Below are 18,657 nucleotides of genomic sequence, written 5' to 3'. Positions count from 1 at the left end.
TGATTTTTGTCCCTGCTCAGAAGTGAGTGACTGTCACAGAATATGTGGTGTGACTTGGTTTCCCCTGAAAGATACACTGTCTTCAGTCAGTGTAGTGTTGAATTCTTGCGTAAATCTACGCGAGCAAAAGTGTCCCAGAAGCTACAAAGAAAAGTGAAAATTACATATTTAATGAAGGAAAGGATCACAAAGAGTGCACTGGAAATTATGGTCAAGGAGAAGATGTATTCAGAAACACTTACTCAGTGCTTATTCCCTTGCTGCTTTTGGCTGTGTAGTGCGTCCTTCAAAATTATCTTTCATTAATCTGTAAATCTGACAAAACTTGTAAAAAGAAATTCAAATGCACCCTCTTCAGGAGCATCAGCATCATGTGAATATTTTCCAGCGCGTGTTTGCTGCTCTCAGGACAGGCCGTGACAAGAAGCAGGGGAACCCCAGCGTTCCCCCAGGCGTGAACCTTTGCGGACATCACGTGTGTTCCTCCCAGCGTGCATGCAGATGTGGCTTCTGTACCACTGGCCAGCATGCTCCTCGGCGGTTGTGCAGACCCAGCCTCCCTTGAGCCACTTGGTTTCTCTTGCATAGCCACGGCTTGGGCTCAGTTACGAGGGTTTGCCATGGCCACTGGTTGTGAGGCTCTCAGGGCTGTGTCTCGGGTCACCGGAGAGCAAGTCTGTCTCTGTCCTTCTGTCCCCTGGGAATCGGCTGCGGGGTCCACGGGGCTGGCCTCCAAGGAGGGCCCCCTGGTCAGGGTGACTTTCTGTGCGCACGTCTGCTCCTGTTGGAGGCTCACACAGGGGGCCTGGCCTTGCTTCAGCTCCTGGACTCCTACGGGAGTGTCTTGCCCCACCCCTGCGCCGTGCCCTTTAAAGCTCAGGTTCCTCCCCCAGATGTCAGTGGTTCTGGGGTCCACAGCCTGGCTGCTCTACGTGAGGCCCCTGGAGTTTTGGCAGAGTTGGCCATGGGGGTCGTCAGGCGTCACCATGGACTGTCAGAATGGCTTCCGATGTGGCTCTTGTCCATGAGGAGCAATGAGAGTGCCCAACCTGATGTGCCGCTGCCGACCACGTGCCCTCACTGCCTTCTGACAAGGGAAGACCGGCGTCCCGAGCTGCCTGTCAAAGTCCCTCAAGCTCCGTGTCTTTTCTGCATTCCCGTCATGAGTCCCTAATCAAACTGAAATATTTTAATAGGAAACGCTTAGCAAATTTGTACTGATGTACAGCGAGAATTTATGACGATGAAGGAGGAGCTAGAAACCAGTAATGAAGACTCAGGCCAGTACACGTGGGGTCGACCTTACCTGCGACAAAATGTCTGTGTACTTCATGGGGTCGCCACCTGAGCCAGGACCAGCAGATGTAGTTGTCTGACCCACACACTCAGCAGCCGTCCTGTCTGCTTCTGGCAGATTCCGCAATGGCGCCTGCATGGGAGTCAGTGCTGATGTGGACTGCGGTCGGGGCACAGGACTCAGAAGTGCTTTGCACGGAATTGAAATGAAGGAAAATCCTTGGTGGCTTCACCAAGTTCTACAGCCCAGGACCCGTGGGGGCCCAATGGATGCCGGACGCAGGGGGACAAGCAGGAGAGGCTTGACTGGAGGTGCTCCCGCGTGACCCACAGCGGGTGGGCCTGGACTCAGAGCCCGCGCAGTGCGTCCAGTTTCACAGTTCGTAAGAACAGAACTCCTAGTGTTAAAAGAGTCCCACACGCATTCTCGTTGACGTCGTCCCCCACCTACCCCACAACTTCCTTAAAACGGTGCCGGGAACCTGAATTTCCAGGTCCCTCATGCTCTGAGTTTCTCTTTGTAAAATAGCCTCATGTCTGTGCTGCAGGTCTGACCTGTGCTCGGCACTGTCCCCATGTCCTTAGGACACTGGGGGGGTCAAGTGACTTCCAGTGTCTGATTTCCCATAATTAGTGAAGTGACCATGTGGCTGTTTCAGGGCCCAGCTACGTCGTTAGGAATTGTCTTTGGTGGGAATTGTCTTTGGGGCTCCTCTGTGTCACATGATAGAAGTAAGTAATTGAAGGTCTGATAGAAATGGCCAGTTTCTCTGCCCTGTCTCTCCCTTTGGACTTGAATGAGGTTTCACATCTGAAGGTGAAGAGCAGGACAGAATGACAGACAGCGACTACCTCTGATTGCTGGGCCCCTGGGGCTCGAGTGGCAGATGTGGCTGGGCAGGGGTGGTGAGGTTTGGGGGGTGGGGGGGGAGTCTGAGCTCTGTTTTCTGCCACCAGGATGTAGTACTTGGACTGGGTGAGCCCTGCTGGTCAGAATGGGGACAGACTGTGGGGTCCTGGGGGCGGGTGGGGGCAGGAGGTGGCCTCTGTCTGAGGTCCCAGGCAGGCCCAGCACTAGGCCTTCTGACCTTGAGGATAAAGTGGAGGGTGGGAAGAGAGACTTATGGGAGGTGGCCACCCGGGAAGTGGCAGCTCACGGAAGGTGGCTGTGACTTAGCCACCCTGTGCTGTGCTCTCGTGTCCTCTTCATTGTATGCACCTTGGTTCTCGTCCTCAGATACGGAGCATTTTCCCAGTCGCTTTGCAGTTCTAGAGAAAAGCAAACACGTCACCGACATCATATTCAGATTGAAGCGTTCCAGCCCCTGCATGGCTTTGACCGTGTCGTTTACTGGTTCAGAAATGTCCCCTGGGCCCATCCTGTGGGCCAGGTGCAGCGCGGCGGGGGGAGACGATAGGAGCCATGTCACCTCATGTTGCCCGTCTCCCAGTGAGGGTCTGGTGGATGCACTTGTGCCAGGTGGCAGCTGTCACCTGCTTTGACTACATCCTGGGCAACAACCTGAAGTTGTAGCAGTTTCCATCTTATAAGATTGCTGGTGAATGAATGGTTCTGTGTAAGGTCTCAAAAACACTTCTTTGCAGCTTCGAGGTACCAGCTCGCTTTTGTCCATGTAACACAGCTGCCATGCACCCGGTCTTGTTTTACTATAATATAAGACCCAGTATATTAATTTTTGCTCTAAAAGACGCATTAGAGCTGATCGTCTGGCTAGGTCTTATTTGCGGGGAAACATGGTATTGCACCAGTGTATGTCACCGGGCAGGACACAGCCTCCGCCTCGGGGACCAGGCCTCCTGGGGACAGGACACTGAGGCCACCAGAGCACTCTAAGTGACAACAGGGTACATGGAAGTGCAGGGAGGGGACACCCATCACAAAAGAAAGGGAGTTCCGAGTGAATGAGAATGGTGCTGACTTGCGTTGTAATCCTGGTTCTGGGCCTGTTTCCTCATCTGTGAGGTGACAGAAGCCCCAGCAGTTGCCTCATATGATTACGTTACTAAGTGCAACACAAACATAAAGTGGTTACACCAGCGTGATCAAGTGGTGGCTGTTCCTATCAGTTCTGTCTAAAGGTGGGAAACTGAGGCCCAGGGTCACAGGTCATCTCAAGGGCACGACGCCGTCCTGGAGCTTTTCCTTGCAGTGTCTGTGGGCTGTGCAGCCAGTTGGGGCTCGACCCCCTAGTGGGAAAGGAGCCATGTCACCTGAGCAGAGTTAATTTTTGTCCCCCGGCTTCACGTGATTCTGGACAGTTACTGTCCTCCCTCGGGATAGCTCATGTCCCCAGGAGCCTCTCAGCCTGTGTTTGTCACAGACACTCTGGTCGCCTATGGCTTCTAGCTCTTCCTCACAGTGTGAGGGTGAGACCTCAGCAGTGCTGAACTCTGAGCTCTAATTACAGGTTTTACTGACCATTTGTGTGGCAGCGTTGCCAAGAAGACACCCATTCCAGCTGCAGCATTCAGTTAGGTGCTCAGGGTTGACCACAAGAAAGACCCTCCAGGCCCTCCTGGGGTGACTTTGGAGTCGCATATTGGACTGGCAGCCTTTTCCTGTGAGAAGTGCCGTTAAGCTACCTCGCATTCCATTTCCAGGGAGGTCAGATGAAAATCAATGGTTGAATGTGCACAGTAATATTTTAGTTCCTTTAATGGCCAGCTCCTAGTGACCTGTTGAAGCCATTCTCCTTTTGTCAGATTCCTTTCTTTTTAAAACCTGTGTTGTAAACTTGTCAATGCCATATAGAAATACGGTGTGTTCGATTGTTGAGCTTCAGACATGGTAAGATTCCAGAGAGTTAGAAATTTTGAATGAACAAAGTTTGTGCTGACCGACTTATATTGTTAAACTATGGGATTTATTTTAAAGTTACTGTGGATAAATGTAGTTTCATTTTTCTCAGGTATTTTTAACGCTTTATATATGTTTATTAGATAAAGAAGATCATAACGTGGTTCTGAGCTTTGGGTCCCATCGTTTCATTTAAACCCCAGTGGTTTCCGTGGCTGCTTAGGGCTTAGTGCCTCTTCCCAGGACACTTAGACATTTGTGACACGCAGGAGCCTGTGCTGTTTCTGTGGCATCGAGCATGGGTCTGCCCTGCCAGGATGCATGTCCCTCTCCTGCTCATCTTCCCTGACGCCCTGCCCCCATGCCCACTCTGGGCGAGCTGTCCTGGGCTGTGGGCTCAGTGAGTCAGAACTACATTCTGCCAGGTGATTTGCCCCACAAAGTAGCTTAACTCCAGCTGCCAAGTAAAGCCTCACCTCACTTTGCCATTTTCCTTAACCCAGGGGTGGACCAAGCATTGCCACCAGAGCGCCGGGCGCCCATTACTCCATCCTCCGCCTCTCGCTACCACCGCCGGAGATCCTCAGGGTCACGAGATGAGCGCTACCGGTCAGGTAAGGCACCAGATGTGGACGTGGGGTCACGAACACCCTGGTCAGTAGCGTTGGCAGTGGAGGCACGGACGAGTGGGCATGTGTCTGCAGCAGCTGCATGCGTGAGTGTCCTGCTTGGGTGTGTGACTCATGGTGGTGCTGTCCTGTGCCACAGACATTCTCTGTAGGGCTCACATATAATTCAGTAAATGGTAACTATTTGCATATTTTTTTAAGTTTATTGGGGTGACAATTGTTAGTAAAATTACATAGATTTCAGGTGTACAATTCTGTATTACATCATCTATAAATCCCATTGTGTGTTCACCACCCAGAGTCAGTTCTCCTTCCATCACCATATATTTGATCCCCCTTACCCTCGTTTCCCACCCCTCACCCCCCTTATCCTCTGGTAACCACTAAACTATTGTCTGTACTTTCACATTTTTAAAGGTAGTGTTGTTCATTGTTTAGAAGTTCGTGATAATTTAGAAAATAGTAATTTCTCATGAGCCACATTTTGCCCATTCCTTTTGTGTGTCACTGTTCAAGTTTGGTTATACTTTTTACAATCTTGGTGGCTACTATGATTTTTTTCTTCCTTTTTAACCTCAGTGACTTCTGTCTTTCAAGTACAGTTTTCAAAACAGAAACAAAATCCTTAAAATGCTGCATGTTCTCTGTTTATTGTTGCCTCTGTGCTTTACGATGCTGTCTTGGTGATCCCGTTTCATTGTAAGCGTCACCTGGCCTTGGCTGGCTTGAATATATTTCATTAATTGAGCATCAGAAAACTTGTACTGTGGTTGATATTTTAATTCCTTTTCAAGGGATTTTTCCCAACATCTGGATTAAACCTGCTTTTCTCTGCTTCCCTAACTGTGATGTTAAAAGGGTGTCATTGCTTACGTTGTTGTCAGGCACCATTCAGGACGCGTGTGGGTTGCTGATGGGAACCATCTGAGCGCTAACATTTGTACTTTCATAGACATTCTCTCACTCAGTTTCTCTAACAAGTGGGTGAAGCCCTTATTACTGTTTCACTAGCAACAGTGAAGTGGAAGCTCAGGCTTGAGGAAAGGAAGTAGCTCAGCCAGTTCACACAGAGCTGGGCGGGTGCACGTTTCATGGATCTTCCCACTAACAGGGACTTACTTACAAGATAAATGCCACCGTGTGCCCTAAGGAGCTGTCTGCCTGACCTCCGGGCTCCTCTCCTTTCTGGGGGAAAGAAGGGGAAAGTCAGGTTGTACGGCATCAGGAGCCAGCATGTGCTCATGCCGAGAAGGGACTCGGGACACAGGGAAAGGCCAGGTGCAGCCTCACACTGTCTTCCTGTGTACTTCCCCTCTCAGGCGGGCTTGATGCCTGACGCAGCAAAAGCAGGGGCTTGTTTCCAAATCTGCCTTAAGTGTTTCAGAAGTATTTCAACACCCAGCACATATCAAGAGTCTAATTCCTTCAGGTATCTCAGAGGCCCCTTTTCGGTAATATTAGCAAAGTGGCGGCCTGCACTTGTGTGCTGTCGGCTTACTGTGAAATGCTTCCATGAACTCCTTTGTCTTGATACTGTGCTATTATTTTATAGATGTACACGTACACACATACACACATAGACAGACATGTAGATACACACATAGACCCACATAGACCCACACGTAGACACACAAGTAGATGCACAAGACACATGTAGACATATCTTTAGACACAAACAGAAGACACGTACACATGTGTAGATACACATGGAAGACACACACATAGGCGCACGTGTAAACACATAGAAGATACACACAGACACAAGACACACATGCCGACATGTGTAGACACACACACAAGACAACGCAGACATATGTTTGCTATCATCAGTCTCTTTAGTCCTAAAGAAACTAGTCACTGGGCTAGCCCGGTGGCTCAGGCGGTTGGAGCCCCGTGCTCCTAACTCCGAAGGCTGCTGGTTCGATTCCCACATGGGCCAGTGGGCTCTCAACCACAAGGTTGCCAGTTCAACTCCTCGAGTCCTGCAAAGGATAATGGGCTCCGCCCCCTGCAACTAAGATTGAACATGGCACCTTGAGCTGAACTGCTGCTGAGCTTCCAGATGGCTCAGTTGATTGGAGTGCAGGCTCTCAACCACAAGGTTGCCGGTTCGACTCCCAGAAGGGATGGTAGGCTGCGCCTCCTGCAACTAGAAACGGCAACTGGACCTGGAGCTGAGCTGCACCCTCCACAACTAAGACTGAAAGGACAACAACTTGACTTGGAAAAAAGTGGAAGTACACACTGTTCCCCAATAAAGTCCTGTTCCCCTTCCCCACTAAAATCTTAAAAAAAAAAAAAAATCAGTCCTAAAAAAAAAACAACACCAAAAAAACCCCCCAAAAAAACACTTAAAAAAAACAAAGAAAGAAACTAGTCACGCTTCCTTATTTCCATTGTACAGATGAGAAAAGTCAAGTTCAGGCAGGAATGTGATTGTAATGATCCTGCGGGGAGTTGCTCACCAACAGCTCGCCAGCCTGGCTGTGTCTGGCCCTGTCATCTGACTTCTCAGCATGCAGATTGGGTCTTGGGTCCGTGTCTAACCTACAGCTCTCTGTGTCAGAGAGATGGGAAATTCAACCCATCACAGTCTATTTCCAACATTATCTGTCTTTCCTAATGATGGGTGGGGCATGGTAAGCCCCGATGTTTATATGGCCTTTGATAAGGGGCACGTGTTTTGCAAATCCTCTTTGTTATTTTAGGGGATGAGTGGGACAGTGGTCAGACAGTAAAAATCTGAGAGAGGCTGACACAGTAGGATGATGATCTCTCGACCTCAGGTACATCTCACTCACCTGTGCACATCACCTCCGACCTTAGAGGGCAGAGGGGAAGATGTGGGCGAGCCGGGTGCCGGGGAGGTGGGGGCTAAGGAGGACAAAGGAGGACAGCTTCAGGGCTCCTTGTGACCAGCCAGCGTGGCCCTCCAGGAAGGAAAGTAGACCCTTCTGGGCCCAGCCCTACTTTACAATCACTGTCTATTCCTCACCCTCACCACTGTGAGGTGGGGGCTTGTGAACAAAGCTGAAGTCCGCGAGCCCTTCCCCGCTAGAGCTCCGCCTCCCCAGGGGACGCAGTGGAGCGTTCCAACAGCCCTGGCCTTGTGGCTTCCTTTCTGGGGGAACCTGTCCGGGCACCCTGCCGGCTTCCTCACAGCTTTGGTTTCCTCTCACTTGGTCGCCCCCGCCAGTCATTGAGTTCAGCCTTCTCTGTAGCTCAGAGACTGTTGTAGCCCTCCAGTGGCCAGCGCCCAGGAGTGCCATGAAGCCTGCTTCCCCAGGTGCTGGGTGCTAGAGAGCTGCAGAGGAAACAAGACCCCCCCACACACACCACCCTGCATTCATAGTCCACTGAACCGGAGGCCATAACGTGCACATGATAGATGTCACTGTGCAGCTGGTCTCTGAGGCGGCTGAGCTCAGAGCACGGAGCTTATGTCAGCTGGTGACACTCCTCTGCTCCCATCAGAGGTAGACTCATGTCCCAGAATGGCCCGCCATGTGTGTGGTCTGGCTGGCGTTTCTCCACAGTCTTGCCCTTCAATCCCCCGCCCTCCCATATATCATGGCAGCCCCTGAAGGAGAGATGAGGAGACCCCCCTACTGCTTTACCCTCTGCTATCTCCTGTTGTTCAAATCATCGGTCATGAGCGTCCTGACTAGACGTGTCACTGATAGAAGGTACTTTCTCTTAGAGGTTATCCTCTATATCGTTTTTAAAAGTGCAGTATGAACTCACCTGATCTCTGTCTACTGCCAGTGTCCATATTTCAGGATTTTCTGGTTTATTTTCTCATCCAGCATGGACGTTAAGACAGTCACAAGAAAAAGTTTTGTGACCCTCAGGAAATTTTGCTTTCTAAATTTCTTTGACCACTAAACTTGATGTAGAGTTCCTTTGGTTGCTTCAATGACCAAATTATACCAGCCAAGAAGTAATTCTGTTATCTCTTAGATAATTCACTAATTAACTGTCAGTCTCGTCAGCCATATCGTCTCACATTTGATCTCTCCTGGCCATATTTTTCTATTTCATTTTAAATCCATGGCCGTACATTGTTATGAACTCCTGCTAGAACTCTTGATAATAGTGTGCAACTCCCCTCTTTAACTTTCTTTGGAAACAAATTTAATTTGGAAAGTGAATGAATGATGAACAGGCATCTGCTGAGTACCTAGAAAATGTCAAATTCTACATCAGGTGCTTTATTACTTTTACTTGATAAAGACTAAATTAGAGCGTAAAAATTTTTAGCTATTTTTAAACAGCCCTTTTCCCCAACCAAAAATCCTAGAAAAGAAAACTTTGAGATACGTGTTGTTTTTCATTCCTACCAAGACTGATTATGACAAAAAATAATATTAAACCTAAAATGCAGCTCACTGTCTCCTAATGTGTTTCTAAATGATTTTTTTTTTTTTTTGGGTCTTTTTAAGAGCTTAGAAACAGTTTAAAAAACCACACCTCATACTTCGCATGTGCGCGTAGACAAGGCAGCTGCCTCTTAGGGGTCAGCTGCCCTGACTCCCCCACCTCTCTGCCCCCAGTGCATTCCAGGGAGAGAGTCATGGAGCCCTGTCTTCCTCTAGGACGGCGAATACAAAGGTACTGGGGGTCCCCAGACCCTAGCAGGGATGTCGGAGACGTCAGACTATCTTTCTAATAACACCAACATGTTATTGCCTTTTTTGCTCTTGTTTTTTCATGAATGTACAATCGATTTTTCCAGAGGCTGCCAGACATGTGGTGATGTTATGGTTCTGATATCCAGTGGAATCTGTGATTGTGAAGTCTTGTATTTTAAAAGTTTTAAAATTTACTTTCTAATACAGTAAACGTCAAAGTAGTACTCCCATAAGCAAACACTTTTAAGGGTTTTCAACAATTTTTAACAGTGTAAAGCATTCTTTGGGTCAAAGAGTTCGAGAACCATTGCTATGAGACTTGTAAAAATGTAATTTTTTATTTTTATTTTTTAATTAAGAGATAATATGGACTAGAAACTTCTACAACTGAACCCACCCTGAGACTGATTTTCTGTTGACAACAGTTTAATATCTGCTTCGTGGCAGTGTTCAGTTTCTGAGACTGCGGACTTGTATCCTAGTATTCATTCACTCAACAAATGTGCAAATAAGTTTGTGTACTGAGTACTCTGCTGTGCCCTGAAGGTGAGACAAAAATACAGAAAATACTGCATTTGCTTCTAAAGAGTTTATTTACCCTATAGTAGGTTCTTCCTTGACATTAAAGTTTAATTTTCTAGATTGAGAAGGTGGTTCTTTCTCTACTCAACTTGAATTTACTGATATTAATGTGGTTCCTAACTCTGTGACTCTGTGACCTGTGTTCTCTGAACAGCTCGATTTTTTGTTAATTTATTTATTTTAGTATAAATCAGGAAATAACATATTTTGTTACATTAGAGTAAGAGAGAAAAATGTGCTAAGTCAGACTGCACACTCGACTAAAGAGTCCCTGTGAAGGGCAGGCTTGCTCCATGTAGAGCTGCACTGTCCAACATGGAGGCCAAAGTCCACATGGTTTCTTTTAAATTTACATTAATTAAAATTAAATAAAAGTTAAATTTCTTTTCCTGTGTTTCACTAGCCACATTTTAAGGCAGGTGGCTACTATACAGGGCAGTGCAGATGTGGAAATTGCCAACACAGTACAAACTTCTTCACAAAGCTATTCTAGGACCAAGTTTGTGTAAGAGTGGGGGTGAAGGTGGGAGATGCAGTTAACACAGATCAGTAAAGTCTGCTTGTCCAAAACTAATAAAAATGAACTCAATCTGGATGGATACCTGTGCCTAGTTACTTAAACAGAAAATGACACAGTCAGATTTGCATTTTAGAAATGTCAGTGTAGCAGGAACATATAGGGCAGATTGGTCGAGTTGGGGTGGGTTCCTGGATGAAAGCAGGGACATGTTAAGAGGCTGTTGTATTTAAGGTTAAAAACTGATTAATCAAAATTTGTATGATGCACCAAAATGGTACTTAGAAAGAAATTGACAGCTTAAAATATTTTTATTAGGTAAGCAGAGATCCTGGAAATTGAAGAAATAGTGATTTAACTTAAAAAATTGGAAAATGAAAATTGAATAACTCCTCAGAAAGGAGAAAGGAAAAAAAATAATAAAGAGAATAAAATGGAATAGAAGATAAAGACTAGGTTTCTACTCCAGCATGTAGTGAAAACATGAAACCTTCCCCATAACAAGAGAAAAGCTTAAGAAATGGGAAATCAACAACCCTTCTTTGATCCATCAAAGAACTGAGGTTATTCGGCAAACAGTTGCCCCCAAATTGAGGATGGGTAATGTAAGCAGAAAAGTAGAAACTCTCAGAAAGACTCTAAAGGCAATGCTGGAAATAAAAAAAAAAAACACCACTGTAACAGAAATGAAGAATGGGCTCATCAATAGACTGAAGGTGGATAGGTCAGATAGTCAGATCTACATAAAGAATACTTGGAGATAAAACAAAATACCCTAAATAACACATGGATCAAATAAAAAGTCATAGAGAAATTTAAAAAATATCTTGAATTAAAAAGAAAATGAAAATACAAATGATCAAAATTTGTGAGCTGCAGCAAAAGCATTGCTTAGAGGCATATATTAGAAAAGAAGAAAGATCTAACATAAATAATCTAAGCTTCAACCTTAGGAAACGCAAAATAAAGTAAATCCAGAGAAGAAAAGAAACAAAAGTTGGAGGAGAACTAATGAAATTGAAAACACAGAAATCAATAGAGAAAATCAAAGAAGCCAAAGCTATTTCTTTGAGAAGATCAATATAATTGATAAACTTCTAGTCAGGTTAAGAAAAAAATAGAGAAGACACAAATTACTAATATAGAAATGAAAAGGCTGTGCTCGCTTCAGCAGCACATATACTAAAATTAGAAATGAAAAGGCAATCATCACTACTGATCCCACTGACCATAAAAGAATAGTAAAGGAATACTGTGAATAACTATGCCTACAGATTTGATAACCTAGATGAAATGGACCCAATTCCTTGAATGACACAGTCTGCCAAAACAAAGAGAAAATAGACAATCTGAATAGGCTTATGTCTATTAAAGAAATTTAATCAATAATTAATAACCTTCCGAAACAAATCACCAGGACCAGATGGCTTCACTGGTGAATTCTACCAAATATCTAAGGAAGAAGTAATACCCATTTTTTATATTCTATTCCTGTAGATAAAAACAGAGGGTATACTTTCTAATTTATTGTATGATGCCAGCATTAACCTAATACCAAAATGAGACAAAGGCATCACAAGAAAGGAAAACCACACATTAGTATCTCTCTTGAACATAGATATAAAAATGTTTATATTAGGTAATATAGAATTCCTCAAAATAATAGCAAATCAAATCCAACAATGGATAAAAATAATTATACACTACTACCAAGTGGGATTTATTCTAGATAGATATGCAAGGCTGGTTTAACATTTGAAAATCAATGAATGTAATTCATCACATCAACTGAAAAGAAAAACCAATAGACGCAGAAAACGCATTAGACAAAATCTAACCTCATTCATGATAAGAACTCTGAGCAAATTAGGAATAGAGGGGCACTTCCTCAAACTGATAAAGAACATCTAAGGAAAAAAGCCTACAGTTAATATCCTCCTTAGTGGTGAGAAACTAAATGACTTCCCACTAAGGTCAGAAGCATGGCCAGGATGTCTCCTCTCCCTGCTACTCTTCAGTGTTATACTGCAAGTCCCAGCTACGCAATAGGACAAGAAAAGGAAACAAAGTATACAGATCGGGAAGGGAGAAACAAAACTGTCTTTATTCACAGATGACATGATTATGTATGTAAAAAATCACAATGATTGAAGAAAAAAATCTGAAACTAATAAATGGTTACATAGCAAGGGTAATATCCCGAAACCAGTCACTTTCTTATATACCAGCAACAAACAAATGAAACTTGAACTTAAAAACAGTGTCATTTACATTACCACCAAAACTTGAAATACTTAGGTAGAGCTCTAAAAAAAATGTACAAGGTCTATATTAGGAAAACTATAAAAGTGATGAAGGCAATCGTAAGATCTAAATACATGGAGAGAGATTCCATGTATGTGGATAAGAAGACTCAATATCATCAAGATGTCAGTTCTTTCCAATTTGATCTATAGATTCAATGCAACCCAGCCAAAATCCCCACGTTACTGTGTGAATATCAACACACTGATTTTAGAGTTTATATGGAAAGATAGAAGATCCAAAATAGCCAACATGATACAGAAGAAGAACAAAGTCGAAAGACAGACACTACTCAACTTCAGGACCTGCTATAAAACTAGAAATAGGACAGTGGGGTATTGGTGAAAGAATAGACATATAGATAATGGGTCATATGAGCCCTGAAATAGACCCATATAAATATAGTCAACTGATGTTTGACAAAGGAAGGCAATTCAGTGGAAAAATGAGTCTTTTGAACACATAGCACCAGAACAATTGGACATTCACATGACAAAAAAATGAACCTAAACCCACATATTACATCTCTCACAAAAATTATCTCAAAATGGATCACAGACCTAAATGTAAAACAATCTATATAAATTTTCAGGAGATAATATAGGAGAAAACCTAGGTGACCTTGGGTTTGGCGTAGACCTTTTAGATAGAACACCAAAAGCACAATCCATGAAAGAAAAAATTGATAAGTTGGACTTCATGAAAACATAAAGAATACACCAGGGGTCGCTGGTTCGCGCAGTTGGTAAGAGCCTGGTGCTGATAACACCATGGTTGCCAGTTCGATCCCCACATGGGCTGAGCCCTCCTTAGGGAAAAAAAAAAAAAAAGAACACACCAGAGTCAGAAGGTTTTATATTTAAGTTATACTGAACTTTCTAGAAATTAACCAGTGTGATTCTATACAATAATTTCAGAGAATGGAAAGAAAAAAAGGTGTCCTTCCCAATACATTCCAGGACAGAGGCCTCTGTCAACAATAGACCAGGATAGTCTGAGAAAATAAAATTACAGGATAATTATCTACATGGAAACCCCCAAATAATCCACAGATTATTAGAAAAAATGAGGGATTAGTATAATTGCTCAATATAATCTGAATAAAAATCAATCATTTCTATACCCTAGCAACAAATGCAAGGATATAATTTTAAAAAGTCAGTAGCAACAAAAACTTTATAAAGAACCTAATGAAAATTTAAACAAAAGACGTGCAAGACTTTTATGGTGAAAACTATAAAATTTTATATTAAAGAAGGCCGAAATGATTGGTACACTGTGGTAATGGACAGAGTATCGTGGCCCTGTAGAGACGCGGCTCTCCTAAGCTATATTCAGTCGTAATGAAAGCGTCCGCAGCCCCATGATGGCGCTTAGGCCGACTGTGCAGCTGGTGTGGATGAGCAAAGGGCCTGGACAGGCGAGGTGCAGAGAAGAGAAAGGGACAGCTGCAGGCGTGCCACGGTTAGTCTCCAGGCGTCATGCTAACAAGAAAGGGGCTTGACAGATGACTTTCACACAACTCCATCTGTGTGAAATTCTAGAAAACAGAGAGCAGTAGCAACTGCTGGCAACTACCCCTTAATATGGCCTCCAAAACACACAGCAAAGCCTGACGTTGCTTCTACGTGGTCACAACGCTAATGCTGATGAGATGTTGCTAAGGTGACTGTCCTGTCGGCTTTGTACCCGACATATGGTGGGTGCTTTTCACGTAATGACTCGTGTAGTTTCCCTCTCACACCACTTGAGTCTCTCAGCCCTCACTGCACGGGTGGACAAAACCCCTGGTCTTTGTTTTTCTAATGCACTGTTGGTGCACTTCCGGTGTACTTAGTTTATAGCTGTTATAAAATGCTATCCTCTGTATCACTCATGAAGGACAGAAGCATGAGTTAAAAGTATTAGTTAAACATGGGACGAGTTTATGGTGAAAAAGAAAGGAGAAATAATTTATGCCTAGAGCAGAGCCTGGCACAGGGGACATTTGATCCATATTCATTTACTGGTTGAACAGTGACATTATTCATTATTTGTCAGCAACAGTTCAAGGCCAAAGACCAGGCAGTGACCCTGTGCGAGGCTGTGTGCCTGTGCAGCTACCAGGGGTATAAAAAGAGAGGAAAACCGATTGGAGGTGGGAAGGAGTGTGCGTGTGTCTGGAGGCTCAGCTGCATGTCTCCTCTTGTCGAGACCTCTCCTGACGGTGTGCCGCAGACTCACCCACCTGTGTCCTTGCATTCGTTCTTAGGACATTCTGTTATCATGTTCGGTACCCGTCTTTGTCCTGAGACAGCCTCCTGGGAGAGAAGGGACTAGGCAGGCACACACTAGGTGCTCGGTGAATGAGCTGTCGTAACCAGGAGGGACTAGGCAGGCACACAGTAGGTGCACAGTGAATCAGCTGTCGTAACCAGAACTCCTGTGCACTGTCCTGTCTCACAGCATACGCATTTGTGTGACTACACGTTTCTCCTGGAGGCTGAGAGGTGGAGGGGATGGAACTGAAGCAGCAAGAAGGTGACAGCCGGGTGACTGGCATGGCTCCTGGTGCCCAGTGGTGAACAGGACAGCGCTCATGGGAATGCGCCGTGTCATGCTGTTCCTTTCTTCTGCTGGCACTGCACTGTCACCGTTACACAGCTCCCCACAGCGCTGCGGCTGCAGAAGCTCCCGGGGAATGGAGCCCGGTGGCCTTGACAGTGATGGCACGGGAAAGCTGGTCCCCACCTAGCTCTTCGGTGCAGCGTTGTTTGTCCCTCACTTGGCTCCCCTCTGCCAGGCGTGGCGCTGATGTGAGTGGCAGCACATGCTGCTGCGTGCCCGCTCTGCCCCGCACCCCACAGCACATACGCTCACATAGGACCTGCCACCTCCCCAGTGCACAGCTACTCCCGTTCCTCCCTTTTTCTGCACAGAAGGTAACTGAGGCACAGAGAAGTTAAGTAATGGTGCCAGGTGCCTAGAGGAACTGGATTTGAACCTGAAGTCTGGCTTGAACCGTGGCCTGACTGCTGCGCTGTCACAACACAGGGAGGCGTCCTGGAAAAAACAGTCTCTTCTATTGACTCACCTTTTGTTTCAACTGTTGTCGAGATCGTGTGACGCTGTGAGCTCTAGGAAACACATCTTGCTTTTTGACTTCAGGAGATGGAAAGGAAGGGGCAAGCAGCAATTTCTCTTAGATTGAAACCCATTAATACTCACAGGTCTACCCTTTGTCTGAGCAGCTGAGGGTGTGTGATTTTTTGTACTTTTATTCTTCACATATCCCATTGTTGGCTGAGTTACAGGATATGGTTTCTTCCAGAGTGAATGAAAGTGCCATCTATTTAAAGAAACCAAGAGGAAAGTGGAGGTTTCTGTTCAGTGTTCAGAACTTGTATCTGTTCAAGGGCTTATTGAGATGTTTGACCCAGGAGTCAAAAATGTGGGAGTCTTGAGAAGGGCAAGGATGCTTGGCTGAGTGACTGCCCTGTGCGATTTCCCTTCAAGATGCAGACGGGAGGTGGTGGGTGGTTGAGGGCAGTGTGGCCTGGTGCCTACAGGGCCTTCAGCACCGGAACACCCCCCCCCCCCCCCCCCGGGCATAGGGCAGCGTTCCCGGGTTACGCCTTGGTCTGCAGTGTGTGCCTGGCTGGGACACCGGCGTCAGGGTTCCCTGTGAGAGTTTGGGCTCTGAGGTGTGAGCATGGGCTGGGCACCACCTGCCGTCGGATCCCTTCTGCAGGCCCTTCTTCTGGAAAAGGCCTTTCCTCTGCCCTTTTCCTCTTATCAGCCCCCCTGGCCCAAGCCCATTGCTTCAGAATGCTACTGAGGGCACTGTCGTCAGTGAGTGCCGCTGTGACTGGGACAGGTGGCTAAGGACTGCTTGGTATATTTTGTCTCACATCGTCCCACAGTGACGCTGTGATTTCGTTCCCATTTACAGGAGGTCCATGTGAGGCTGACAGATGAAAATGTTTCAGTGTTTTACACCCAGTAGGTGGCAGAGCCAGCATTCTGACTACCTGCCCTGCACTCCCATGTTGTCATTTCCCAGAGCAGTGGGGACGTCTGTGCTGCTGCGTCCCCGTGGAGCCTCCTGACAGTAAGACAGGGTCTTAGCTCGTGGATCCAAATGGAAAGAAAAACTTTGAAAGTTTCTTTGAGGAAACAGTAGGTGGATAAATTGTGAGAAGTCAAAGAATAGGGTCAGGTCTATCTTTCAATACCTTTTTGGTGTTGTTCATTCATTTTATAAATAACTTTTAAGATGAGCATTTTAATTATAATTACCAAATCATGATCAGTTAGGAAATAAGGAGAAAATGCCAAGAATGCCAAGTTTGAAGCAAAAGAAGAAAGACGCCATGCAAAGCAGATGTGAGGCCCCCTAAGCTTTGTTTACGGAAAGGTGTTGTCGCTGTGGTCGCCTGTGTCTGTTGTAAATGTTAGAGCTCAGATTACTGCGCTGAGCACTGAGGACCAGGGGCCGTGTGTGTGTGTGTGTGTGTGTGTGTGTGTGTGTGTGTGTGTGTGGTTCGATGCCATGCAAACCCAGGGCACACCCTGCCTCTCACTAGGCCAAGCATGCGTTTCGGGGCCGTTGCTGTTGCTTTGGTTACTGTCCTGAAAATTGGTGTTTGGAGGAAAAGGCTGAAGAGAGAGTAGCAGATGCATCTGCAGTGACTGAAGTGACCATGTGTGGCTGTGGGTGGCATTGTCCCTGATGTGCTGCAGAAGGAGGAGGAGACGGGTGGTCTGCTGCTTCAGTTGGCCTCTGCCCAGGGTCAGGGGTGGGCGTGGGGGTGGGGGGGGGTCTCTCTTTGCTGCGGGCCTGGGGCCTGAGACCCCCGCCCATCGCCCGAGGCGCTCTCTGGCTGTGTTTAGTATGTGCCATTTGTGTGGCTATCTGAATCTGATTGCATTTTCCTGGAATTTTCCAAATACCCTGTCGATTTCTACAAAAAGCCTGCTGTGGGTCAAACAGCAGAGAGTTTCCTTTTTGAAAAGAATTCGTTTGCTAGGTCATTTATCTTATGGGTAGTCCCACAAAAGCTTACTGATTGCCCCATGGTTAGTGTGTATGCTGAGGTTTTCTTCCAAATGGAAATTGCTGATGGTGCCAGACGCTGCCAGAAAGTACGAGTGACATGGTTCATCTTACGTGGCCCATCTTGTCACTGGTCCCACGTGTCATTTTTGAATCAGGTGGACACATCCCAGATCCATGTGAGAAATCAGGTGAGTAGTTGTTAGTTGACGTGCATCTCTTTGGCTAATTACAGGTTAACTTGTAATTAGAAAACTTACAAGTAACAATATTTTTCTTAAAGCTACTGAGCCGAGACGTGGAAGTCTGTAGGTAGACTTCAATTTTAACAACTTCTTCAACAGTATAACTTAAAACCACTGGAATGAAGAGCCAAAAAACACTGAATCCCATAATGTATGCCTCTGACTTCAGTTTTGGGTGTTAGTTGCTGTTCTAAATCATTTCCTTCTGGGAGGCACAGTCAGGTGACGCTCAGAGCTGTTCTTCCCTCTTAGCTTCAGGGGTTTTCAGTTGATGCTGTCATGGTTCTTTCCTACAAATGTCACCAATTAAACAAATCATTTTATGAAGGATTTAATTTAGGTAAAAGTCTTCCATTAAGATGGTTACAAGTCACTCTCAATCAAGTGGGGTTTGAAGTTATATTTTACTTGACTTGGTTAATCTTATTAAATTCTTTAATTTAAAAAAAATGATGTAGGATCATGAATCCAAGTCATTCATTTGTCAGTTTTTAGCCTGAGTTTAAGAAAAGGTGATCAGAAACTCAGTTTTTCCCTTAAAGCCCTTTGAGTCTAGTTGAGGAGAGAAGAGTGGTGCTCACAAGCTGAGCAAAATAAAGC

The 18,657-nt window shown here is 45.5% G+C and overlaps 1 protein-coding gene across 6 annotated transcripts in view; it reads left to right on the top strand.

Annotated features, from left to right (window-relative positions):
• DIP2C (DIP2 acetate--CoA ligase C (putative)) overlaps positions 1 to 18,657 on the top strand; it is a 343,900-nt gene that overhangs the window by 174,227 nt on the left and 151,016 nt on the right. For all 6 annotated transcript variants that reach the window (XM_088802036.1, XM_088802038.1, XM_088802041.1 and 3 more), the window contains one exon: positions 4,618 to 4,728. In XM_088802036.1, coding sequence (XP_088658162.1) covers positions 4,618 to 4,728 — 111 coding nt within the window. The remainder of the gene's footprint in view (positions 1 to 4,617; positions 4,729 to 18,657) is intronic.

This window comes from Rhinolophus sinicus, chromosome 1 (assembly GCF_057876585.1).
Source record: "Rhinolophus sinicus isolate RSI-liver-muscle chromosome 1, RSI-T2T, whole genome shotgun sequence".
Taxonomy (NCBI): domain Eukaryota; kingdom Metazoa; phylum Chordata; class Mammalia; order Chiroptera; family Rhinolophidae; genus Rhinolophus; species Rhinolophus sinicus.
This window is presented reverse-complemented; position numbering and strand designations above follow the sequence as displayed.